General features: G+C 53.8%; 1 protein-coding gene across 2 annotated transcripts in view; it reads right to left on the reverse strand.

The window, feature by feature from the left end:
* Positions 1-24,592, reverse strand: part of SELENOI (selenoprotein I) — a 29,816-nt gene extending 5,224 nt beyond the window's left edge. The window contains exons 1-9 of one of the 2 annotated variants that reach the window (XM_063153244.1): positions 24,434-24,592; positions 9,912-9,980; positions 9,523-9,631; positions 7,250-7,324; positions 5,701-5,963; positions 3,786-3,894; positions 2,290-2,338; positions 1,719-1,899; positions 467-649 (exon numbers count right to left, since the gene is read on the reverse strand). In XM_063153244.1, the coding sequence (XP_063009314.1) occupies positions 467-649; positions 1,719-1,899; positions 2,290-2,338; positions 3,786-3,894; positions 5,701-5,963; positions 7,250-7,324; positions 9,523-9,631; positions 9,912-9,980; positions 24,434-24,481 (1,086 nt within the window). In that variant the 5' untranslated portion in view covers positions 24,482-24,592. The remainder of the gene's footprint in view (positions 1-466; positions 650-1,718; positions 1,900-2,289; positions 2,339-3,785; positions 3,895-5,700; positions 5,964-7,249; positions 7,325-9,522; positions 9,632-9,911; positions 9,981-24,433) is intronic. The other variant, XM_063153243.1, reaches the window with a different exon arrangement.
* Between the last annotated feature and the right edge of the window lie 1,977 nt (positions 24,593-26,569).

Here is a 26,569-nt window from a genome sequence, read left to right on the forward strand (position 1 = left end):
CAGGGCTGGATGGGATCTTGGGAATGAGGAATTGTGCCCTGGCAGGGTGGGGAGGGGCTGGGATGGAATTCCCAGAGCAGCTGTGGCTGTCCCTGGACCCCTGGCAGTGTCCCAGGCCAGGTTGGACACTGGGGTTGGAGCACCCTGGGACAGTGGAATGTGTCCCTGCCACGGCAGGGGTGGCACTGGATGGGCTCTGAGGTCACTCCCAACCCAAATTCCTGGATTTTGTGCTTGGTTTCCCACTCATCTGACACACCCCAGAGGAAGGACAGCCCTTGCCACATCCTGTGCAGTCCCCTTCAATCCCATACAACCTCCCCAAGCCTCCCACAAGGAATCCACCCCAAATCCCACAGGGTTCACAGAACCATTCCCAGCCATATTCCCAGTTTCACACAGAGCACTCCCTGCCCCAAGCAGCAGCACTCCCAGCCACAGCCCAGCCCCAGGAGGTGCCACCTACCACGACCACTCCGTAGTGGATGTGTGCCAGGGTGAGGAAGGCTGTCAGCAGGTACAGCAGGAGCGTTTCACTGCCTGGAGCCAGCCCAGACACCACCAGGAGCAGCACGGCCGCGATGGGCAGCAGCATCCAGTTGAGGGGCTGGCACCGTGTGCTGCTCATCTGGCACACGATCAGCTGGCACTGGGGGGACAGGGACAGAGCCTGAGCCTGCTGTGGGCTCTGGGAGCAACAGATGTTTGTCCCCAGAGCAGAGGGGATGGTCACTTGTGTGATCTGTGACACTGTCCCCTGTGCTGGCACTGCTGGGGCACCTCCAGTGCTGGGGGCAGCTCTGGGCCCCTCCTGCCAGGAGAGACCTGGAGGGGCTGGAGCGTGTCCAGGGAAGGGAACGGAGCTGGGAAGGGAATGGAGCCCCAGGAGAGGCTGAGGGAGCTGGGAAGGGAATGGAGCCCCAGGAGAGGCTGAGGGAGCTGGGAAGGGAATGGAGCCCCAGGAGAGGCTGAGGGAGCTGGGAAGGGAATGGAGCCCCAGGAGAGGCTGAGGGAGCTGGGAAGGGAATGGAGCCCCAGGAGAGACCTGGAGGGGCTGGAGCTGGGAAGGGAATGGAGCCCCAGGAGGGGCTGAGGGAGCTGGGAAGGGAATGGAGCCCCAGGAGAGGCTGAGGGAGCTGGGAAGGGAATGGAGCCCCAGGAGGGGCTGAGGGAGCTGGGAAGGGGCTCAGCCTGGAGAAAAGGAGGCTCAGGGGGGACCTTGTGGCTCTGCACAAGTCCCTGACAGGAGGGGACAGCCAGGGGGGGTCAGGCTCTGCTCCCAGGGAACAGGGACAGGATAAGGGGAAATGGCCCAGGCTGGGCCAGGGCAGGCTCAGGGTGGACATCAGGAGGAATTTCCCCATGGAAAGGGTTGTTAAACATTGGAAAAGGCCCAAGGGGCAGTGGTGGAGTCCCATCTCTAGAGGGGTTTCAAAACCCCCTGGATGTGGCACCTGGAGCAGGGGTGACCTTGGCAGTGCTGGGGGACAATTGGACTCAGTGGTCTCAGAGGGTTTCTCCAACCTTAACATTCCCATTATTCTACCACTAGGCAGCTAAATTAAATTTTGACCAAAAATGTAGCCCTCCCATTTTAAGTTTATCCCCAAAAGGAGGCAGGAACTCCTTTCCCATGAGCACTTTGCTGCTCACAGCACATGTGGAAACTCAATTTAACCAATTCTGCAGTCCCTCAAGCATAAAGCAGAAGCTCTTACAGAGATGTTGGCAAAGGCTGTTCCAACCATGAAATAGAAGAGCCTGGGCTGAACCTCCAGGATGTCAGTGGGGGACAGGAAGATCCAGGTGGTGCAGAGCAGGAACAGCAACACCGGGGACACCAGGGGCAGCAGGATTTCATACACTGAGTGGTGCTTCAAGGTGTTATTTTTATAGGCCCTGAAACACAAGCAAAGAAATGAAAATGCATGGAATGACTGAGAAATCCCTGGTGCTGCCTGCAGTAAGTACCTGAAGGAGCTCCAGGAGCTGCAGAGGGACTGGAGTGATAGGACAAGGGGGAATAATTTCCCACTGACAAAGGGTAGAGATGGATGGGATGTTGGGAATTAGGAATTCTTGGTTGTGCGGGTGGTGAGACCCTGGCACAGGGTGCCCAGAGCAGCTGTGGCTGCCCCTGGATCCCTGGCAGTGCCCAAGGCCAGGCTGGACAGAGCCTGAAGCACCCTGGGACAGTGGGAGCTGTCCCTGCCCATGGCAGGGGGTGGCACAGGATGAATTTTCCACCCCCTTCCCACCCAAACCCTGCTGGGATTCTACAAAACTCACTTGTAGAAGTTGTACAGGCTCATGGGCAGGGTCACAGTGAGGGCACAGGCTGGAAGAGAAAAGTGCCACGTTAGTGCCCCGGGGCACAGGGGACACCCCATGCACCCCGAACAGGAGGCTCTGGCTGGGCTCTGCTTTAAATTCCCTGCACCAAAAATAGCTCCTGGTGCCCCAGGAATAGCTCAGCACATTTGGAAGAAGCTGCTCTCAAGTCTGGCCCAAGAGCAGTAATTAAAAGTTAAAGTCTGCTGTAAGTTGAAGACATTTCCATTTGAAAGGGCTGCATTAAGGAGCTCGGGTTTTGTGCTTTTAAACAGTGACAAAGCTTAATTATAATACAACTCTAATGACACAGGAGTGCACACTCCTCAAATGACATGGCTGGGCACAAAAGTTTTCACAAGAAAGACAATTTGCTGTTTCTCTGGCTGTGTGCAGACATTTCCAGTGGCCACGTTGCCAAAAAGTTGTCATTTAACTGGATAAATGATACAAAGCACCCAAATAACTGAAAAATCCTGACCTAAATCAGAACCATCAACATTATCCATGATATTCCAGCACAACTCCTTCCCTGTTTATCCAGCAGAAGGTATGTGAACAGAGCTGGAAATATTCCTGCTTTAATAACCCAGCTCCTCTCCCCCGTGTGGGAACTGGGCTCAATTTCTCATATAGGAAAAGCACATTCATTATTCATGTCAAGTCACAGCTGTCAAAGGAAAGCTGGGAACATCTACCTGATAAAAGTGCAAGTACATTTAACACACCAATTAACTCAAAATTAAGCAATTACAAAGAACACCTGAAGGGAAACAGAAAATAAACGGAGCAGAACTTGTGATTTAGGCAATGGCATTGAACAACATCAGCTCAGCTCTACCCTTTGCAGTGGCTTATTTTGACTGACCACACTCAGAGAGTGAGGCTGGGCCTTTATTTCAAATTTTTTATAATTATTATTATAATGATGTAATGTTCAGGTGGGTGGATGGAGGGCAGGATCCCCAAACAGCAGAGCTCCCACCCACCTCCATGGCTGCAACCTCCCTCCCACGCTGTGTTTGGGCTCTGGGGTGAGGGGGAGCCCCAGAGCAGCAAAACAAAAGTGTCCTGACCCCTCCAAACCAGCCCAAGGCTGGGGAGGCTCCACTGACAGCCAGGTCCCACCACCCCCTGCACATTGGGCTTTATCCCCTGGAAACTCTGGGTTTACCACACTGGTTTTACCCCCAGGCTCTCACTGAGGACAAACTAAGCTTGTCTGGAGTGAAGTCAGCCCAGGCAGAGCAGAGTTAAGTTCTCCAAAATAACTCTGCAGGAGACAACCCTGTTTTGAAATCCTGGGAAAGGTTTTCAGGCTGTGAGAACACCCTCAATTAGTCACTTCAACAACAGCCCGGGGGCAGCAAACAGAGCAGTGTTAGCAGGTCATTAGCAGGGGTTTGGGAAAAAGGTGAAGTTTAAAAGACAGGCTTCAACATGGAGTTTCTTACCAATAATCATTGCAGTGAATAGGTCTCTATATAAGAAATTAAACAGGAAAGGTGCATACCAGGCCTCAACTCCCACAAAGGCTGTCACTATGTAGACAATTGAAATGGTCTGAAAGAAAGCACAGGACAAGCAGGGGTGAGAAATGAGATGGGCAAGTCTGGCAGCACCTGGCTCCAGGGAAAGGCAGCTCTAAGCTATGACATGTTCAGTCCTACCCACCAGCAGGAAGGAGAAAAATAAAGCAAATCCACAAATACCCCACGTTACCAGGTGTAGGAAGGAAGATCTGCTGAGAAGGGATTGGATTGGGCAGTGCCCGTCCCCTGTGCTGGCACTGCTGGGGCACCTCCAGTGATGGGGGCAGCTCTGGGCCCCTCCTGCCAGGAGAGACCTGGAGGGGCTGGAGCTGGGAAGGGAACGGAGCTGGGAAGGGAATGGAGCCCCAGGAGGGGCTGAGGGAGCTGGGAAGGGAATGGAGCCCCAGGAGGGGCTGAGGGAGCTGGGAAGGGGCTCAGCCTGGAGAAAAGGAGGCTCAGGGGGGAACTTGTGGCTCTGCACAAGTCCCTGACAGGAGGGGACAGCCAGGGAACAGGGACAGGCCAAGGGGAAATGGCCTCAGGCTGGGCCAGGGTTGGACATCAGGAGGAATTTCTGCATGGAAAGGGTGCTCAGGCCTGGCAGGGGCTGCCCAGGGACATGGTGGAGTCACATCCCTGGAGGAATATAAAAACCACGTGGAAGTGGCACTTGGGGCCATGGGCCAGCGGTGGCCTTGGCAGTGCTGAGGACAAGGCTGGACTCGATGGTCTCAGAGGGTTTTTCCAACCTCACTGATTCCATGAGGAGGACATGAGCAGGAGCTGCAGGAGAGATGCCCCAGCACAGCCTTGAACTCTCGAGGTGACCACAGCACAGGTTTTACACAAGTTGCAGTGACCCTGGAGGGGTCATTCAGGGACTCTTCCTTATCCATCAGCTGCTGGATTACAGGGAGAAGCTCACCAGGGCTATTTCAGCTTTAATAGTCCCCTGAAGCTGGGTGGAACACGCTGCTCTGCCCTCCACCCCTGCCTTTCTCCAGCAGGCAGCTCAAAGACCTGGGTTAAGCAACATTTTGGGAGAAAGGATCAGAGTACAGTCAGGGCCCAGCTCTGGTCTGCTTGTAGTAGGAGAAATGATTATTCCAATTAACGCAGCTGCATTAATTGAACTCTCCTTCCAACTCGTTGCATTTCCCACCCAGCATCTGACAAACCAGAGGATAAATAAATGGACATAAGATAATCAGGTAAAAGGAAGAAGCTTTTTTACAATGAGGGTGGTTGCCCAGAGAAGCTGTGGCTCCCTCATCCCTGGAAATGTCCAAGGCCAGGCTGGACAAAGCTTGGAGCAGCCTGGGCTGGAGGAAGGCACTGCCAGGTGAGCTGCCTCATCCCCAGGTCCCAGTTCTCTTCAGGAAGAGCTTCCTGCAGAGAATTCCTTAAGGAGGGATGGACACACCAACACCCCACGGGTCCATCACCATCAGTCTCCACACCCACTGCCCAGGGACCATGGTCTGGAGGGGCACCTCCCCAGGGATCTTTGCTACAGGAACAGCAATTAACAAGCCAATTACCTCTGCTGAATTTTTGAGCAAGATCCTGCCAGTGCCAAAAGGCATCCCAAACTTCCAGGCTTTACCCACACTGGTACCACGTGGGGAACTACATAAAGCAACCATTCTAGTGGGCAAAACATGCAGGAAGCAGGGAGAGGAGAGCCAAGACCATGTCCATCCTTCAAGCCTTGTTTGTCATGGAGAGTCCCTGTCCATGGACTGACTCCATGACTGACAATGCTTTGGATCCACAGCAGGACACACCCCTCAGTGGGCAGCACTGCACCCAGCAGCTTCTCAGGGCGTCAACTCACCACCTGGCTGACGTCATATCCCCAGGGCAGGAAGAGAATCCCTGTGTTATACTTCTCCCAGTGGGAGAGGATGAAGGAAAACAAGACCACCCACAGCAGGAGGTAGAGCACGAAGACGCTGACGCCGGTGGAGCCCCGGCCGAAGGTGGAGTACACGGTGACCACAAAGTACACGCAGGCCCAGCTGTCCAGGCCGTGGTCAAAGAGCTCTCCCAGGGGGGTGCTGGAGTTGGTCCGGCGTGCCTGCTTCCCATCAACACCATCTGGGAAGAGGGAGAGAAAAATGGATGATGTGTTAGTCTTTGAGCCAGGGCTTAGGAGCTCTCAGAGAAATACATCACACCTGAGATAGCTCAGATACCCAGAACGGCATAAAATTAGCAGGATGGCTTCTGAGGTAGTGTTGGAAACAGAAAAAGGTTTAATAAAAGGCAAAATAACAAAGCTCTTATGGAGAAAAAATGAGCCAGGGGCAAGAGGTTCTTGCTCCTGCTAAAACACCCCACATCCTTTGTTTTCTTCTTTATCTAGTGAATTACCTAGGTGGGACTTCTTGGCCTCTGTCTAATCAGACAGTCCCAGGTTTGAGTGGAAGTCCAAAAGGTCCTATGAGGTGTCTTTTGTACCAAATTGGGAGAGAAACTTCTGGGCTTTTTGCATTTTTAGGCAGACAAAGGATAATTTAGTTACTCCATCAACAGGGGGCACATTCCTACACATGGAGCTCTCCTGGACACTCCACACAAAGCAGTGGGCCAGGGAAGAGCAGCTTTCCCCACCTCCACCCTCAATAAGTGAGTGGACTTCCCACTCCTGCTCCATGGGAGGCTGGAAATGGAACAGTCAATTGAGATTATATTTATTTCGTTGTATTTCCTTTATATTCCTTAGAGCAGCCTCTTCCTGTGCCTAAAGGAGGTCCAAGAGAGCTGGAGAGGGACTTGAGACAAGGGATGGAGGAACAGGACACAGGGAATGGCTTCAAAGTGGAAAAGGGGAAATTTGGGTGGGATATTGGGAAGGAATTGTTGGCTGTGAGGCCTTGGCACAGGTTGGCCAGAAAAGCTGTGGCTGCCCCTGGATCCCTGGAAGTGTCCAAGGCCAGGTTGGATGGAGGTTGGAGCAACCTGGTGTTGGATTAGGCATGTTTACACAGGCATGTTTTGTTTGTTTACAAACAAATACATACTATGTGAACCTTTATCAGACTTTAAGAATTCTCTACAAATTCATTTCCCACATTTGGGATAGTGGAAAGTGTCCCTGCCCATAGCAGGGGGTAGAACCAGAGGATTTTGCAGGTCCTTTCCAACCCAAACCATTCTGTGATTCTATGATTATTTAGAGCAGACCCAAGACAGAGTTTCAAAGTTCATCTCAAAGTCAGTTCCAGTTTCCTCCTTTCCCATCAGATGCCCAGGGACAACTTCCTTGTCTCCACATTGCAAAGCAGCTCCCAGAAACTGCTGGGAGCACACAATATAACACTTCCCATGGGGAGAGAGGGAACACAATCACAGCATGAGTGGGTGACCCTGAAAACTCTTACCTAACGTGTAGGCCATGAAGTTGAGGAGCCCCACCACGATCCACACACCATTTGGAACATGCTGGTGATCAGGAGCTGCAGGGATCAGACAGACCAGAGTCAGGACAGTTCAGGATGTGCTTCCTGAGGGTTTATTTTGGCCCAAAAAGCACAGCCACGAGGACTCAAACAGTGAATCCGGGATGTGAGCTTTGCATGATGTGATGGCAGAGCTGCCCCATATCAGCTCATGTAACCAGGTCAGTGAGGACTTTGCCTTTCAGGATATATTATCTGTCCTTTGCTCCCAGCTCTCTGAAATCATGGGATCTGAGAACTGGGGCCAGTTCTGCAGTGCCACTGCAGGCTGTGTGGAAGTGTGTGCAGAGGACACTCCTCAGTCAGTCACTGGCTCACAGAGCATCAAGTGGAGCCTCTTTGATGTGGCAACTCCCTGCCCCCGCAGGAACATGCCAGGATTCCCCGCCCAGTCTCCAGTCCCATCCTGCCAATGGAAACCGAGCTCTTCCCTAACAGCACCTCCACCTCCTCCAGCACGGCTCAGGCAGGGAGCCAGCAGAGCTGGCTGCACCTCACCCCATGCCCACACTCGTGCAGCAAGGCTTTGTGAATTTCCTCGGATCACACCTTCAATTTCTCCTCTGATGGACAATGTTATATTTTGTATCATGAGAAAAATGGAATGAATGTGAACATGATCCAGATTCAAGCTACTACCCAAAATAAAACCCAATCTGGGACTTTCAGCATGCTGATTAATACCCACACTGTGTTGGTTGTGGTAGAAGCAGAGTAACAATTCATTCTTCTTGTCCAGCACCTTTCTCCCCTGTTAATATTTATTTCCTAATGGATATCGTGGTAGACTGCAATCAGGGAGCCCAAAGAGAAGGGCAGAAGAGGCATGGATCCTTGGCAGCAGGAGGGCACAGGGAGGTCTCTGGGGGAACAGTGAAATGCCACCTCCTGTTTCCTCAGGGCAGCAGGATGGTGCCCTTCAGCAGCAAAGGGAAGGAGGGTACCACATCTGCAAAGCCATCCAAGGAGGAGGGAAGGCACAAAATTCTGGAGCAGCACTAGGAGAAGTTCTCTCTCCGAGCAGGACATGCAAAACATGTATGTGAAAGGGTCCCATGCTATCAGCTTCTCCATCCTTCCAAAGCCAATTTTTGAGAGGCTGGGAGAGTTGGGGATGTCCAGCCTGGAGAACAGAAGGCTCCAGAGAATTCTCAGAGTCCCTTCCAGGGCCTAAAGAGCATCCAGGAGGGCTAGAGAGGGTGGAACAAGGGGGAATAGATTCGCACTGCCAGAGGGCAGGGATGGATGGGACACTGGGGCTTGGAGCAACCTGGGATAGTGGAAGGTGTCCCTGCCCCTGGCAGGAGGTGGGACTAGATGGGCTTTAAGGTTCCTTCAACCCAAACCATTCTGGGATTCCATGATTCTGGATGTCTGATGCCCTGGGGGTTTTCACCTTGAGCTACTGACAGCTTTTGCTCCCATGGCTCATGGATCTTTACAACCCAAACCCTGGCCAACAGCCACCTGAACCTTCAACAGCTTTGACTTATCTACCAATAAAGGCAATCCCAAGAAAGCAAGATTTCTGCCATGTAACTGTGTTTTGATGATGGGTCCAGTTTAGAACTCCACAAACTCTCCTGAGCAACTGAAACCAGACCTGGCAGTGTCTAAGAGAGAGAAAAACACAGAGGAGAAGCTCCTGAGAATTATCACACTGCATTAATGCTTTCCCTGGGACTCCTCCATGTGCAAAGGAACATGACTGAACTATTGGATTCGCAGACAGATGAACATGGGGACTGTTAAAAAGTTTAAAGCTGTGAATGGTGAAGCTCAGAAAGAGGATTTGGCCTTGTTAGTCTGATGTGCTGGTGGTTTTGCCAAGAGGGGAACGAGCCGGGAGGTGAAAAACAAGGCTCTACCAGCTGATTTCAGGGAAGCAGCACTTCCTAACATTTTCCTGTTAGATTTTCAAACAAGGGCACTGGGTTGTTTGCTCTGCAGGCAGAGCCAATTCCAACCCAAGATTCCAGCTGTCTCCTCCTCCCTGTCCCACTCACTGCCAGCCAGGAGCACCTTTCCCTGGCAGCCAGAGGGAAGGTGTCACACTCTGACAAGTCCTTGTCACAAAACCCAGAGAGTTCAATCCCCTCCTCTGTCCCAGTCATTTTGGGAAGGCCCAGACCCAGAGGGCTCACCAGTTCCCAGCAGAGGAGATTTCCCACCTGACCAGGAACATGCAGCCTTACCAGAAGCATAAAAGTCAGGGTCGAAGTATGCCATGAGGAAGAAGTTGAAGACAAGCAGCAGGAAGCCAGAAAACGTTATCAAATTTGGGGCCAGCCAGGTAGGGAAGATCTATGGGAAAGCAGCAAAAGAACAGATGAACTCATTAAAACATGGACTGAGGAGCAGGTGCTGCTCCAGCCATGGTCAACACTGTCTGGGTGTTAGACAACACTGCCAGGAGCATCCTGGGGCAGCAGGAAGCATGGGGCTGGGATGCAGGCATTCAGGGATTGGGGGCAGGCTGCAGGCAGCCCCTCACTCATTAGTGGCACCACAAACGAAGCAGCTGATGGTGTTACAGAGCTGACCTGGGCTGTGCTGTCCTGCCCAGGGTGGGACAGGGACTCACCTTCACGATGGCGTTCCAGAAGGGATGCATGACATACAGGGACAGGGGGTTGCTGTCCACGGCGCTGTACTGGGAAAGGGAAACAAAAACCAACAGTTAGGGCTCCAGCAACCTGCAGAAACAGCCAGACATCTGGAATCTTCTGAGCCACATCTGTGTGGAACCCCCACAGGACTCCTGATGTACTCCCCAGCCTCTGGAAATGCCAGCTCCAGCTCTCTGAGTGAACACAAGCAAGGAGCAAAATGCTGATCCTTTCAACTGTTTCCAACTGCTCTGCCCCACCTGGATGAGGAGAAATGCTGTGGGTCCCCCCAACAGGGCCATCTGTCACCTGCTGTGCTGTGACCCCTTTGTTCCCTTGCTGGTCCCGGTCTCCATCCTCACTTCCAGCAGTGGGACTGGGAGCCCCTTGAGCAGGATGGGTCTCAGAGGGCCCCTCTCCACTGAGGAGCTGAGATTTCACCAGAGGCAGCTTTGGGAATGGGGAGGGAGAGCTCGTACCTCTCATCCCATCATTTGAGGTGCTCAGGGTGTGTTTGTGGTAGGGGAAATAGAAATAGAAATAAAAATCAATGATCTAGACAAGGCATGAAACAACTTCCAGATAGAAAGTTAAAATTTGACATCATTTGGCTCTCAAGAGCAGCACGAGCCATTATCTGCTCTCACAGCCCCTTCCAAACACAGATTACCCTGGCTAAAGTCCTCTTCTCCCAGGAACACTTTGATAAGAATGCCAAGAACAATCCCATAGGCTACCAAACTCCTGGGCTCACATGCTCAGTGCTGGGCTGGGCAGAACCTGCTGCTCACCCACCTGCTTGGGACAGCACCCCCAGCTCCAGCACAGCATCTGCCTGAGTCCAGTCCCAACCACAGAATCCCAGAGTGGTTTGTGTGGGAAGGAACCTTCCAGAAACTCCAGTGCCAGCCCCTGCCATGGGTAGGGACACCTTCCACTGTCTCAGGGTGCTCCCAGCCCCATCCATCCTAGCCTTGGGCAGTGCCAGGCATCCAGGGACAGCCACAGCTGTACTGGGCACTCTGTGCCAGGGCCTCACCCCCCCACAGCCAAGAATTCCTTCCCAATATCCCACCTAACTCCCTTTTTTCACTTTGAAGCCATTTCGTGTGTCCTGTCCCTCCATCCCCAGTCCCTCTCCAGCCCTCCTGGAGCCCCTTCATTCCCTGCCAGGGGCTCTGAGCTCTCCCTGGATCCTTCTCCCATCCAGGTGAGCACCCCCAGCTCTCCCAGCCTGGCTCCAGAGTAGAGTAGAGGGACCCCAGCCCATGGAGCAGCTCTGTGGCCTCCTTTGGACTCATTCCAACAGGTACCACATTTGGTGTGGTTGGTAAAAGGAAACCCCTCAGCAAAGAGCAGCTCCAAGTGATCCCCCCAGCCCATGGCCTTGAACCAGCCCCTGTCACTGCACCCATGGATTCCTCCTACCTGTTCCTCTCCTTGTCTGCATTCCCCACTTTTCCCTGGAAGCCCAGAAGTGGTGGGAAAGGGCAAAGCAAAACCCCCCCAAGAAACACAGCAGGACCAAGAAGGGATAAGGGACCAAGATGGGTCTTGCTGGGGTCCCATTTCACAGCATTTGCTCCCTCCTGGGTGAATCCCATCCTTGGCAAGGATTTCTGTACCTCCTCCCTGTGCAGGGCCAGTCCATCTCCCTGGGATTCAGCCCCAGAGGCTGTGTCCCCACAGGAGCTGCAGAGCAAGAAGCAACAAACCCCAAAGCCGTATGGAGGCAACTCTAAGCCGCAAGGAATTTCCAATCTCAGCTTAATGCAATTTTGGGGGGCAGAATTCCAAATGCTTTACAAAATAATAGGATTTTGAAGCACCAGTTAGGGGAGGAGGAGAGACTGATTTAATCTCATTATCCCCAAAACAGCCTGGAACAAGAAAACAGATGCAAGGCTTGGAGTGAGGCAGGGGAAGAGCTCCAGAGCCTCCATGCTCATGCTTGGAAGGTACCTCAGGGAAATTTCACCAGGCTCATGGCTTGAGAAGTTTCCCTTTCTCCCTGCAAGAGCTGAGGATAATATTCAATAAACAGCTTTTCCCCATGGCCACACATGTCCCCACCTTGCTTGCAGAACTCAAAGAGCTGGCAAGAGCAGTTTCTTGGAGAAAGGGCAGCTGCTCTGCAGAGGTTTGCTGATGCAACCATGGAATATCCTGGGTTGGAAAGGACCCACAGGGATGCTAGAGTTCAACCTCTGTCCCTGCCCAGACCCCCAACAATCCCACCCTGCACATCCCTGAGAGCATTGTCCAAATGCTCCTGGAGCTCTGGCAGCCTCGGGGCTGTGCCCATTCCCTGGGGAGCCTGGGCAGTGCCCAGCTCTCTCTGGGGGAAGAACCTTTCACAATATCCAACCTAAACCTCCCTGGCACAGCTCCAGCAGTTCCCTTAGATCCTAACCCTGTCACAGAGAGCAGAGATCAGAGCAGCCCCTCAGGAGGAAGCTGATGACATCCATGAGCTTCCTCTCAGTCTCTTCTCCAGCTGAACAAGCCAAGTGCCCACTGTGTGCCCCCTCCAGACCCTTCCCCATTGGGTCTGTGCCCCTCTGGATTCTCTGCCACAGCTTTAGATCCTTTCTATGCCCCCCCAGCTCCTGCCAGCTCCAGCCAGGGCACTCCTCTGTGTGCTGAGCAAGGCCAGCCATGCTGTGCCCATTCTGGGGACACCCTCGGGCACAGGGACAGAACCAGGGCAGCTCTGGTGCCAGGCTGGCTGCCACCCTTGGGGACAGGGCTCTGGACAGCCAGGACACGGCTGCCTGCCCAGGACAGCTGCTCCCAGAATACCCATGAGCTGCCACGCACCTTCAAGGTCAGATCCCAAGACATCCTGGCCATGCTCAGCCTCCTCCAGCTGCTTTTCCTGTCAGGGTCTTCCTTATAAACTACTAAAGTTGTCCTTTCCACCTCTTCACTTGTCAACCCCAAAGCCTGGCACTGGCTCCATCATTCCCTCACCTCATCCTCACTGGAAATCAGTGTCACCTTCTGTATTTTGGACCTCCACACACTGGTCTAGTGACTCACATCCCTCTATAAATCGTTCTTCTATCACGACCAGTGATTCCCACCAGCCTGGACTCTGGATTTCTGCCCCTTTGCCCCTTTTTCAGGGAAAGAAGGTTAAAGGAAAAGGAGAAGTGCCCAGAAGGAATTTCAAACACCCCAGAGCCTCCTTCCCAAAGCAGCCAGGCATTTGTAAATGGCCCTGCTCTAAAATAGCTCCGTGCTCACAGACACAGCTTCTCCTCACGGCTGCAGGGAGGAGCCAACCAGCCCAGACAGCTCCCTTGGGACTGGGGTCAGAACTCCTCAGGGAAAGAGCAAAACCAGCAGCAACAATCCCTGGCAGCACACAGGAGCCTCCTGTCCATGCCAGGATGGCTCCAGGGAGCCACAGGCACCCCAAGGGTTGGGGACAGGCCCGGTGGCTGTGGTGCCATCGCAGACGAGCTGGCTGGCGTCGTTACGGGATTTACAGACACAAATGGCTTGTATGGCTTCAACCCAACATTAATCCTGCAACCAGGACACCTCTGGGAGATCCAATTATGTGTCCAAAGAGGAAAAAAAATACAGATTTATAGCCCAGATTCTTCTAATGGTCTTCCTGTCCCGGAAAAAACAATTCTGCTTTGAAGTAATCTGGTTACCCAGAGCCAGCAGCAGAACAAACATTGCCACAGAATCCTGGAGAATCCTGAGTTGGGAGGGACCCACATGGGGTCACCAGGTCCAGCTCCTGGCCCTGCAGAGGACATGCCAAGAATCCCACCATGTGCCTGGTGTGATTCACACCATCACCATCACCATCTGTCTGGGCCCAGAGGTGTTGGGGTGTGACACCCAGGTGGGCTGGGGCAGCACAGCACTGGTGGCACCCAGGCTGAGGACAGAACAAAGATGGATTTGCACATCCCATCTTGCTCCAGGCAGGATCAGGGCACTCAGCAGAGCAGCTCCAGCCAGTCCACAAGGCTGCTCCCTACAAATCTCCTTAAATACAAAGAGGGCACAAGGCTAAGAACCTTCTCCCCTCAGGCTCAAGATAAGGCAGGAGGCAGAAAACTCCACCAACCCCAGCAAATGGAAGCGAGCAGAGCCGTGCCAGGTAAAACAAGGCACGTTTGCCCTATGCCCACCCTTGGCCAGCGTGTGAGGAGTCACCTCACCCTTTAATGGTACTGATTAACTCGAGCCCTGTTTGCCTTTTCCAAGGTCACTTCTCAGCTGGCAGCAGAAGGGAGAGTGTTGGCAGTGCAGAGCTGCACCCACCACATGAACCCGTGGGTTTGGAAGCTGCAGGAAGGATGTGGATGTCCTGGCTCTGTGTCCCAGCTGCAGCCTGTGTTTCCTGCCTGGGCTTTACTGTGCAGGGTTCAGACATCCAGCAATGAAAGATGCTCCAAAATAAAGCATAAAGTCACAGAATCACTGAGGCTGGAGAAGTTCTCTTCAAACATTGAGTTAAACCATGTTCTGGCACTGCCAAGGCCACCACTGTCCAATATCCCCTGGTGCCACATCCACAGGGCTTTTAAATCCCTCCAGGGATGGAGACTTCAGCCCTATCCTGGGCAGCTGTGCCAGGGATGGACAGCCCTTTCCAGGTGGGAATTGTTCCCAACATCCAACCTGAGCCTGCCCTGGCCCAGCTTGGGGACATTTCCCCTTGTCCTGTCCCTGTTCCCGGGCTGACCCCTCCTGTCAGGGACTTGTGCAGAGCCACAAGGTCCCCTCTGAGCCTCCTTTTCTCCAGGCTGAGCCCCTTCCCAGCTCCCTCAGCCCCTCCTGGGGCTCCATTCCCTTCCCAGCTCCGTTCCCTTCCCTGGACACGCTCCAGCCCCACCAGGACTCTCTTGTTGGCAGGAGCCCAGGAGTGAACACCTGCAGGGTCCCAGCAAGGCCAGAGCCCCATTCCTCAATAAGGAACTGCCACACTCAGCAGAAGCCCCCCCAGCTACCACAGCACGTGCTAATTCATTGGGAAAAGCACATTCCTGCCCTGCCAACACACTCTGATATTCACAGCCTTGCTTCTCAGACATCAGCTGGGAGATTCATGGAATCTCAGATTGCTTTGGATTGAATGGAGCTTAAAGCCCATCCAGTGCCACCCCTGCCATGGGCAGGGACACTTCCACTGTCCCAGGTCACTCCAAGCCCCATCCAACCTGGCCTGGAACACTTCCAGGGATGAAACAGCCACAGCTGCTCTGGGCAAACTGTGCCAGGGCCTGCCCACCCTGCCAGGGCAGAATTCAGGGCAGTCTCTCCCTCCAGCAGGCTGTGGCTCTGTCCTGGCACTGGAATCACGCCAGGGTGGGAAGGAGCTGACCAAGTCCTGACCCCATCCCACTGTTGTGTTGGTGCAGGGGAACTCATTTCCCCATGGATACATCAACACTTGATGTTGATGGCAGGCTCTGGCGAGCAGCCTTCCAATTCCAGCTGCATCCAGCAGCTCCCTGTGCTTGGGAGCAGTAAATATCCATGAATATGGGTCAGCACCGCTTCTGCTGCAGTGGGAGGTGATCAGCTGCACAGGGCTGCACAGATGGTGAGCTCAGGGCTGGGAGTGATGAACCTTCAGGGGTGCAGGTAGGACAGGATCAGCCAGCAATGAACCTCTGGAGTGGCAATCCAGGGATCAGAGCAGCGACTTGGGGGAGGGGGAAAAAAGGGCAGAGTCAAAAATGCAGGAAAAGGAAACTTGTTACAATAACACTGGGACAGCCAGAAGAGTTTCCTATGTTGCCAGAGCTGGTCTGGGCTTCAAAAAAATAGGGAGGACGTACCTGAGAGGGGATCAGACCATCTCTGTGTGCCCAAAGAGAACAGGAGGGACCAGGAGAGCAAGGCAGTGACAGCAGAGAAGGCAGCAGCCTCGCACCACCCCCAAACTTCCACAGCCCTGTGCTCTCCCCAAGGGCATATCCCAAAACCTGCTGCCTGCAGGGTCAGTGAGCTGCTGTGGCACCTCCAGGCTGGGATGCCCCTCACAGAGGCCATGAGCCTCCAGGGAGATTAGGCCTTAGGAAGGAATTATTCACTTTGAGGGTGGGCAGACCTGGCACAGGGTGCCCCGAGAAGCTGTGGCTACCCCTGGATTCCTGGCAGTGCCCAAGGCCAGGCTGGATGGGGCTTGGAGCATCCTGGGATAGTGGAAGGTGTCCCTGCCCATGGTAAGGGGTTGGAATTAAATTATCTTTAAGTCACTTCCCATCCAAACCAGTCTGGGATTCTGTGTCAATGCACAAGGCAGTGGAATAAAAGAGAATTTCTTACAATCCCTAGAAAAAGAAATCAAGTTTAACTTTTCTATTCAAGGAAGCCAAAAGCCCAGACACATCAGGAGATGATTCCAGGTAAAGCAAGGCACTGCAGGGAAGAAGGGGCAATGCTACCCCCATGTTTCAACATTTTATAAAGGTTTTAATCTTTTTTTTCCAAAGCACATTTCTGCCTCTCTCTCATCCTGCCTCTCCACAAAGAAGAAATTCACAATAACAGGAAAAACCCCACACTTGACACCCAGCTTTGTGCAAGATGTGAGGCAGAGTGGGTCAGGTCACTGACACAAACCCTTGTAATGTGGCCACTCTTGGAGCCAGCCACGGGAAGTGATACTTGAATTTCCACAATGCCCTCCCAGTTCTCTTCCAAACCCTCTGGACAGCCAAAGACTCGCTGTTCATTAGCAATGAGTAACTTTTCTGATGGAATTCCCTGCAGCCAAGACTCAACAGACACCAGTAAACATTGCAGCAAAATTTCAGTGCAATTAAAGAGCCCCAAGATGGGCTGACAAGCAGCCCACGCTCTGTTTAAGTGAGAGTTATGCACACCTTGCAACACTCAAGGCATAAACTGGGACCCAGATCTGCTTTGCATGCCAAGGAGAGAGTGCTGGAAAAGCCACCCAGCCAAAGGCACCGGCAGGCTTAGCACTTGTCACCACTTCAACTGCTCCTTCCTCTCCACAGGCCTGTGGCTGCTCATCACGGCACCTCCGTGCCCACACTGACAGCTGGGGTTGGCAATGCAGCTTCCTGCTGCTCCCCTGGGCTCACATCCATGACAAATCTGCTTTTAGCAGATGGCCCTCGTGGCAGATGGCAGAGGAGCCACCAGAGCTGCTCCAGGGCTGGAGCCAGGCTGGCAGAGCTGGGGGTGCTCACCTGGATGGGAGAAGGATCCAGGGAGAGCTCAGAGGCCCTGGCAGGGCTTGAAGGGGCTCCAGGAGAGCTGCAGAGGGACTGGGGACAAGGATGGAGGGTCAGGACACAGGGAATGGCTCCCACTGCCAGAGGGCAGGGCTGGATGGGATACTGGGAAGGAATACTCCCTGGGAGGATGGTGAGGCCCTAGCACAGAGAAGCTGTGGCTGTTCCACCCCTGCAAGTGTCCAGGGGAGGTGTGGCAGTCAACACAACCACAAGCTGCCTGTGCCTGGGCGAGTCATTGTCTCATACAAAAACCCACAAAGGTTTGAAGTTCCTCTTGAAAACCCTGCAGGACCCACTGGGGACTGAAGGTGCAGTAGGTCCTGACCACAAAGAGCTTCATCACCACCACTGTGTGGCTAAAACAGGCGAGTTTGGGAATCCCCCACCAAAACATGGTTCAGTACCTTTGACACCTTGTAGAGCAAAGGCCACTGCTCAGAAACCAGCAGCACCTCAGCAGCAAGTTCAGGGCTGCTCTGGCTGAAGAGATGCAAACACAGCCAGAGCAAGTCCCAGGAGTGGCACCAGCTCATCACTCATCAAAACCCTCCAGCACGTCAGAAGTGTCCCTAGAAAGCAGCACAAATCCCTTCCCCTCATCTCATTGCTTAGCACAGGGGAGAAGCTCAGCCAAGGCTCGTGAGCTGAGTCGCTCCCAGTTAATCCACGAGCACTGCTGCTGTCTCCTCCAACCACGGCACTGTTCAGACCACGAGAGCTGCAAGGGACATGCTAAGCTGGGCAGTGGTTCAAACCCCTGAATTAAATCACAGAAAAGGAGAAGAAAGAATAAAACCAGCTCTAACTTGGAAATTACACAGTCTAGGAGGTGCTCAGCAGGTGCCAGGCAGCACCTTGGGAAGCTGCATGTGTTTAATGGCAGGCACACACCCCGCTGTCTCAGAGCAATTAGAAGAGCCCTTGGGGAAGGAGTTAAGTGATTCCAGAGCTGGGCTCAAAGGCTTCCCCTCCTTCTCATCCTTCCTGCTATGGAAAAGCCGAGCTGGAAGGCTGGGGGGTGGCCTTTAATCGCTGAGGCCTTGAGCCTCAGGGCCACGGCCCAGCAGCAAAACACTTCCCTTTCCTGCTTCCCTTGCTCCTGGTGTTGATGTTCCATCGGTCTGAGCTGCCATCGGTGTTTCTGAACACCCTGCAGGGATCTCTTCAGGGCTCCTGTCTGCAGAGCAGCCTAGAGAATCCTGCCAGGAACAGCTCCCAGCCATCTGCTTCCCACAGCCCAGCATCTGCACAGCCCGGTTCCCTGTGGCTCTCCAAGTCTGGAGGAATGGGATTTCTGGTTGAGGAGCAGAGCACCCTCTTCTTCAGGGCACAGATGGGACCAGCAGCTGGGCTCCCACCTGGAAGAGGGGTGCAGGGAAGGGAAGAGAGCATCCAGAAGGAAAATGCTTTCCACAATAAATTGCAATCCCTGAAGCCTGACCCTTGGGTGCATTCAGTGCCCCAGGTCTCCAAGCTCTCCTCTGAACATCCTTTCCATCTAACACTGGAAATGAGGAATAGAGTGGTTTCCCTGTAAGAAAACTCTTTAAGAATTTGAATAATCAAATGTGGGAAGGACTTTCTGCAGATGAGGCCTGCCAATACCATGGATCACAGGCCCATTTGCTGCTCCCTCACCCAGGATTCCCACTATCCAAATGGATATAGTATCCATACTTTTCCCTCCTTAGAGTGTCAGCTCTAATAAACAGCATTTCAAAGGGCATCTTTAGGTCCCTTAAGGCCACCACCAGCTCCTGCTCAGACACAAGGACACTGAATGGAAGGGTTTGAGGGTTTTTGGAGCAGCAGCTTTGCTATAAAAGGTCCTTCCCAAGCTTCATTTCAGTTTCCTCTTGCTGAACTCATGCTGGTTCCAGAAGCTTCTGGAGTGAGCCACCAGCATGGTCCACCTTTGGACTCAAACATGACATGTGTCATCACCTTCCCTCTCCATTCCTCCTGTGCCTCAGGTAAGGAGTGGCATTCCCACCTCCTCCTCTGCTGGCATTTACCCCAGATCAAGATCCCTGAGGATAAGATCCCAGGAATGCCTGAGGCCCAGGTGGCATCAGGACAAAGCCTTGTACTTGTGCTTCACAGGGAGGAAAGCAGGGCAGCAGACACTCATGTGCAGCCAGAGCCTCCTGCACAACACTTGTCACGCCAACACCTTCCCTGATCCTACAGGACCTGGATCAAAGAGCCACAAAGGGATCACAGCCCCTGGAATTGTCACCTGCGGCTCCATCACACCAGAGACACCAGCAGAGGACAGGATCCCTTGGGGCAGAGCTGGACAACGTGGAATCACAAGCAGCTCAGACAAGGTTGGGAGAGAAAAGGCTACAGAGGAGGCAGGGCACGTGACTGGAATACAGAGAGACAGGGACAAACCATCAGAGCTGGCTGCAACTGCCAAGGACACGTGAAGCTGCAGAGCTGTGTCCTCACTTAGAATCATCAAATCCCAGAATGGTTTGGATGGGAAGGGACCTTAAAGCCCATCCAGTGCCACCCCTGCCATGGCAGGGACATCTCCCACTGTCCCAGGTTGCTCCAAGCCCCAATGTCCAGCCTGGCCTTGGGCACTGCCAGGGATCCAGGGGCAGCCACAGCTGCTCTGGGCACCCTGTGCCAGGGCCTGCCCACCCTGTGCCAGGGAACAATTCCTCATTCCCAGGATCCCATCCAGCCCTGCCCTCTGGCACTGGGAGCCATTTCCTGGCTCCTGTCCCTGCAGACCCATGTCCAAAGTCCCTCTCCAGCAGAGGAAGCAAAGCAGAGCAGTCACCTCTGTGAACACTCCCGAGGGCCCCATTTCACACTCGCCCATACATTTACAGAAGGAGGTTGCCCAGAAGCTGCCCACAAGGCCATCTGCAGACAGCTGTTAAGAACTTGACCTCTGGCATCCAACTGCAAGTTTCCACTCAGAAATAGCAGGGCCTGGCTGCAGCTTTCTTGGCAAGGGACACCCCACACCTGACAGTAACAGTGTTGGGGTTTGGCAGAGGACATTCAACACCCAACCAGAGCAGGGTGCCTGGATTGCTTTTCCCTTGGCATGTGGACACACAAATCCTGCTCCATGGCATCAAAACAAGCACTGCAGTTTGGATAATGAGACCTCCAGCCTGCCAGGACCAGCCATCACCTGCCCCAGGCTGACAAGTCACAAGTGCTGGAGCAGACACTGCTGGCATTTGTCCGGCCTCAGGGGAAGCCTCAGCAGCTGCCAGGCAGGGCTGGGACACATCACCTACAGAGCATGGATTTGGTCCCTCTGTTCCCAGCTTGGCTGAGCCTGTCTCCAGAGGGATATTTCCTCTAGCCAAAGAATTCCCTGCTGCAGGAGTGTCACAGGCACAGAACCCCAGGATCGCTGAGGTTGGATAAACCCAGACCATCAAGTCCAGCCTGTGAGTGATCCCCACCTTGTCACCAGCCCAGAGCACTCAGTGCCGCATCCAGGCATTCCTTGGACACCTGCAGGGATGGGCACTGCCAGCCTCCCTGGGCAGCCCCTGCCAAGGCCTGAGCACCCTTTCCATGCAGAAATTCCTCCTGATGTCCACCCTGAGCCTACCCTGGCCCAGCCTGAGGCCATTTCCCCTTGTCCTGTCCCCGTTCCCTAGCAGCAGAGCCCAACCACCCATGGCTGTCCCTCCTGTCAGGGACTTGTGCAGAGCCACAAGGGCCCCCCTGAGCCTCCTTTTCTCCAGGCTGAGCCCCTTCCCAGCTCCCTCAGCCCCTCCTGGGGCTCCATTCCCTTCCCAGCTCCCTCAGCCTCTCCTGGGGCTCCATTCCCTTCCCAGCTCCCTCAGCCTCTCCTGGGGCTCCATTCCCTTCCCAGCTCCCTCAGCCTCTCCTGGGGCTCCATTCCCTTCCCAGCTCCCTCAGCCCCTCCTGGGGCTCCATTCCCTTCCCAGCTCCATTCCCTTCCCTGGACACGCTCCAGCCCCTCCAGGTCTCTCCTGTCAGGAGGGGCCCAGAGCTGCCCCCAGCACTGGAGGTGCCCCAGCAGTGCCAGCACAGGGGACGGGCACTGCCCTGGCCCTGCTGCCACCCCAGAGCTGGCACAGCCCAGGGGCCATTGGCCTCTGGCACACCTGGGCTCGGGCCCAGCTACTGACACCAGCAGACCCAGGAAATCTCCAGCACCATTAAACCATGACCCCCTCTCTGCCAGCTCTGCACCTTGTGCTGCCCAGCTTCCTCAGGCTCAGGAGCTCCTCAGTTTCCCTTCAGGAGCAGCCAGAGAACCGTTCCCTCTCTGCCCCTGCCAGCCTGGCACAACAGGAGCACACTTCTGCCTCACCCCAGGCAGCAGGAACGTGCACACTGCAAACTGAAACCATCTGCACTCCTGACTCCATGGCAGCAGTGACCCAGCCAGGGCTGGAGAGGGCTGGGGATCATCCTGCATGAAGCTCCTCTGCTCCTGCTCTGTCAGTTCTAGGGACACCAGCTCCTCTCCAAGGACAGGCTCCTTCTCTGTTGGGGACACGCTGCCTCCTGCACACCCCCTCAAATCCACTGTCTCTTCTCCAAATCGATGGTGTGTGGCCAGAGAGCTTCTGCCAGGCACAGCTCAGAGGCTGAGGCATTGCCAGGGACTGGCACGGGGTGCCCAGAGCAGCTGTGGCTGCCCCTGGATCCCTGGAAGTGTTCCAGACCAGGCTGGACTGGGTTTGGAGCAACCTGGGATAGTGAGATGTGTCCCTGCCCGTTACAGGGGGTGGCACTGGATGAGATTTAAGGTCCCTCCCAGCCCCATTTGTGAGTCTGACAAGGTAACCCAGCTTTGGAAGCTGCAAAGGGCAGAGCATGCCAAGCCTCAGTGCCTCAATCAAGGCTGGAATAGGTGACCCAGTACTGAGATTTGTGCTGGATCAGCCACTTTCCCAAGGTTAAAATAGCCAGGAACAAAGCTCCCCAAGGAAACAAGACACGGAGCAAGCAAGGAAGGCAGCAGGGCAGAGACACGAGTGGGGCACAGATGCTGCCCTTGGAGCACTCAGTGAACCCACCCACTCCTGACCAAGCCTCTGCTGACTCAGTAAAGCCCCAGGCTCTGGGGCAAAGCTCCTCCTGTCCTCGGGCACAGCTGCATCAGAGCCCTGCTCCCACATTCCAGCCCTGAGCCCAAAAAGCAAGGCCAGGGAGCACCCCAGCAGTGCCTAACTGGGTCAGGGAGTGGCTGAGGCTTTTGTGCTGTGTGGGACTTGCCTCCTCACCCCAGGTGCCTTTCAGGGCTCTGCTCCCACATTCAACTGCAGCAGCATTTCTATCTGAGGTGCCTTCAGGAAATAACCTGGCAGCAGTTCTGGTCTCTGCCACACGATCCAGAAGGGTGGTGAAGTTGGGACCCCCTTGTCCCTGTACAGGTGCTGAGAGGGACAACAGCAACCCCACCAATCCCTCCAGCAGGACTGGAAACTGGCTGAACATCCAACAGTCTCCCTCTTGGAGCAAAAGAGTTGTCTTTGCAGGAGCACAACCAGTCCCTTTGGGAGGCCTGGCTCACAGCTGAGTGTTTTGATTACCTTTCCCCAGCACCCACAGAAACCCACAGTCGTTCCCCGCCTTTCTAAACACGCAGACATTTTCCTGATGAATCCCCACACAGCCAGCCTTCCACAGCACCCTGACACATCATCCCAAGTCCATTTCTCTCCACCTCACCAGGGTGCAAGAGGAGTGTGAGCAAGCCCTGGCCACCTCGGCCCCCACGGATGGCTCCAGGAGGAGCTGTGCTCCATGAAGGCTTCAGACATGTCCTGATTGTCCCACACTCTTAAGTGACACTCCACAAGCCACCCTGGAAGGATGACTGGAACATGACGGGTCCCAAAAGAGCAAAACAAAGAAGGTGACGTGAAGACTTTTTACTTCACAAAAGCAGAGTGTGGGAGAAGAAAAAAATATGGAAAATATGGAAAACCCTCCTCTCCACATAAACACAGGATCCAGCATTCCCCCGTGTTCAGGATGTCGCCTACTTTGGCCCAAAATCAGGCCCCAGGGATTTAAATGCCACGGCAGAGCCTGCTGGCACTTCCAGCAATTCCTTCCAAGGTTCCCAGCACTTTGAACAAGACACAGCTCGGCACAAGGAGATGGGAATGATGTGGGTTCCATGGGTGTGACTGCAGGGAGCACCCACGGGGCAGGAGCATGGTGGTTCTGAGCTCCATGGGGGCAGTTCCTGGGCTGGCCCTGCTCCCGGGAAACCCCCAGTCCCATCTGCAGTCTCTTCATTGCGGGAACAGCACCTGAGCTGGCTGTGGGCAGGTACAGGTCACCACTGCCTCCCCGGACCCCAGCCCAGGCGGAGGAGAAGCTCCCAGTCACACCCTGAACATTCCAGCAAGGGGGATCCCATGTCACACACGGTCCCACCTTTACCACACTGGTCCTCCCTGCACCCACAGCCCCCCAAATCCCAGCTCTCACTCACTGCAATTCCTCTGCCACACAACCCCGGGTGTCTCTGCAGCCTCCCAACACACAAACCTCGGGTTTCACTGCAGCCATCCCTCCAAACCCTGTGTTTCCCTGCCACCACCCCCAAACCGGGGTCTCACTGCAGAGCTCTCTGTAACCCCAATGTCTCACTGGAGCCTCACCCCAAAACCCAGATTTCACTGCAACACCCTGTCCCCAAACTCCAGGTTCCCCTGCAGCCTCCTGCCACCATCCCAGGTATCATTACAGCACAAACCCCCTGTACCCAAGCCCCTGGGTGCCACTGCAAAGCCACCATACCCTGGGGCTCACTGCAGCACCAACCCCCTGTCCCCAAGCCCCTGGGTGCCACTGCAAAGCCACCAAACCCTGCGGCTCACTGCACTTCCCACCCCTTCCACACCCGGGTTTCAGGTCTCACTGCAGTCCCCCAAAACCCCGCACACCTCTGCAAACCCCTCACCCCAAAACCCCACATCTCACTGCAGACCCTCCCAACACTCGGACCGCCCTACACTTCCCCATCGCTCCCTTTAAATCTCAGGTTTCACTGCGGCCCCTCCCTACGCCCCAAACCCCCGGACTCCCTCCACATCCCCTCCCCACACCCCGGCTGTCCCTATAGCCCCTCCGGAGATCCCACCACGGCTCCAGGCCCCGCTGGAACCTCCCCTCCTCCGTGCACCCCAGCCTTGCCCAACCTTCCCTCCCAGCCCCGGCCGCCCCTCAGCGCCCCCCTCACAGCGCCAGGCCCCGAGCCCGGCCCCCGTCAGCGCCGCTACCTTGTACTTGCTGAAGCCGGCCAGCTGCTCGGGGCTCACGTACTCCATGCTGGCGCTCCCGCTGTTGCCGCTGCCGCCGTTCGCAGTGCTACCGGCGCTCCCGGTGCCGCTGTTCCCGCTGTTCCCGGCGCCGTTCCCGCTGCTCCCGGTGCCGCCGCCGCCGCATCGGCCCACCCGGCGTGGCAGTGACGTCACCGCACCCCGCCCCGCCGCGATGGCGCCGCCTGGCGGCCGGGAGGGCCCCATGCGTGAGGGGAGCCAGGAAAGCGGGAAAAAGAGATCCCAAAAAACACATCCAGGCCTGGCCTGCGTCAGTGTGGAGAGATTCTCCGTGTCCTGGCACTCCAGCCCTGCTAAAAAGTCTCTCTTGGATCCCCTTTAGGGACAAGAAAGGGCTCAAAGGTATCCCTGTACCAGTCTCATCTCCCTAAGTCCTCATGGATTCTATGTGGGAAGAGACCCTAAAGCCCATCCAGTGCCACCCTCTGCCATGGACAGGGACAATTCCCCTGTCCCAGGGTGCTGCAAGTCCTGTCCAGAACGGCCTTGGACACTGCCAGGGGTGGGGCAGCCACAGCTTCTCTGGAGTGGGAGGGAGAACATGGGGAGGAAGAGAAACTAAGAGCAAGACTGGTCTTCTTAGGCCTCCCCTGTGAAAAATGCCAATCTCTTCTTTTAAAAGCTTTAAAAGTTTAATAGTAATAAACTGTTTCTTAAAATAGTAATACAAATTAGAGCAATACAAATTTGGACAGTCAGAATTGGGACAATAAAGGATAATAAAAGCAAAGAATTATGAATATTCAGACATTTTCCTCTTGAAAGCATGGCTCACTCACAAAGGATTAGCCCATAAAAGCAACAGCCTGTTGCATATTCATATATCTCATACATGATGCATACATTACTTTCAAACTAGGGATTCCTCTGGTTATTCTCATCTTTCCTCCCTAATCCTCTTGGCTCCTCAAAGATGTGAAGGAGGTGGAATAAAGTTTGTCTTTTCCAATAAGGTGTCCTCTTGGGGATTTTGGTGTCTTGTTGCTGTTATCTCTGTGTGACGAATTTCTTAAGCTAGTTAGAAAAAGTATCTTACATATATTATATTTTTTATCTTATATTTTTTATTTTTATATTATGTTGTAGCCTACAACTATATTTAACACACTACTAAACATTATTAATACAATATAACTTTTTAACATAACACATATAATATTCATTTTAATATTTGTGAAAAGCCAGTCATAAAATATGCACATTTCACACCAGCCCTGCTAAGAGAAGTCTCTCTTGGATCTAGTTTAGGGACCAGAGAGGGCTCAAAGGTATCCCTGTACCATTCTCATCTCCCTAAGTCCTCATGGATTCCGTGTGGGAAGAGACCCTAAAGCAAATCCAGTGCCATCCCCTGCCATGGACAGGGACAAATTCCACTGTCCCAGGGTGCTCCAAGTCCCATCCAACCTGGCCTTGGACACTGCCAGGGATGGGGCAGCCACAGCTTCTCTGGGGAAGGAAGGAGTTGAAGAGGAGGAAGGGAACCTAAGAGCAAAACTGGTCTTCTCAGACCTCCCCACCTGCCCTTCCATCTCCATGTTATAAATGAAGTCCCATGTGTCTAATTTAATAAACCACAAACTTAAAATTTACCAGCAGTTTTAACTGGGATAGAATAATACAATCAAATAGAATTCAGTTGTTGCAAAAAGAAATTTGGCAGTGGTTCAGAAAAAGCATAAGGAAAAAACGATTGATTGGCGTACAGGGAGGGCTTCCCACCCTGCTTCATGTACAAAGGCAAAAGGATCCAAACACAACTTATATACTGCATGCTAATACATATTCATTGTGAAAAACACCAATCACTTCTTTTTAAAATTTTAAAAAGTTTAATAAGAATAAAATGGTTATAAAACTAGCAATATAATTAGAGTAATAAAAATTCTGGATATTTCAATTAGAACAATATAAGACAATAAATACAAAGATCTACGGACAATTGGGTACCTTTTCTAGGCAAAATAAGCCAGAAAAAGGACACACATTAACAGAGGATTAACCCTTAAAAACAATAACCCGTTGCATATTCATACACCTCATCCATGATGCATAAATTCCATTCAAACACAGGAC

Source organism: Melospiza melodia, chromosome 3, assembly GCF_035770615.1.
Source record: "Melospiza melodia melodia isolate bMelMel2 chromosome 3, bMelMel2.pri, whole genome shotgun sequence".
NCBI lineage: Eukaryota > Metazoa > Chordata > Aves > Passeriformes > Passerellidae > Melospiza > Melospiza melodia.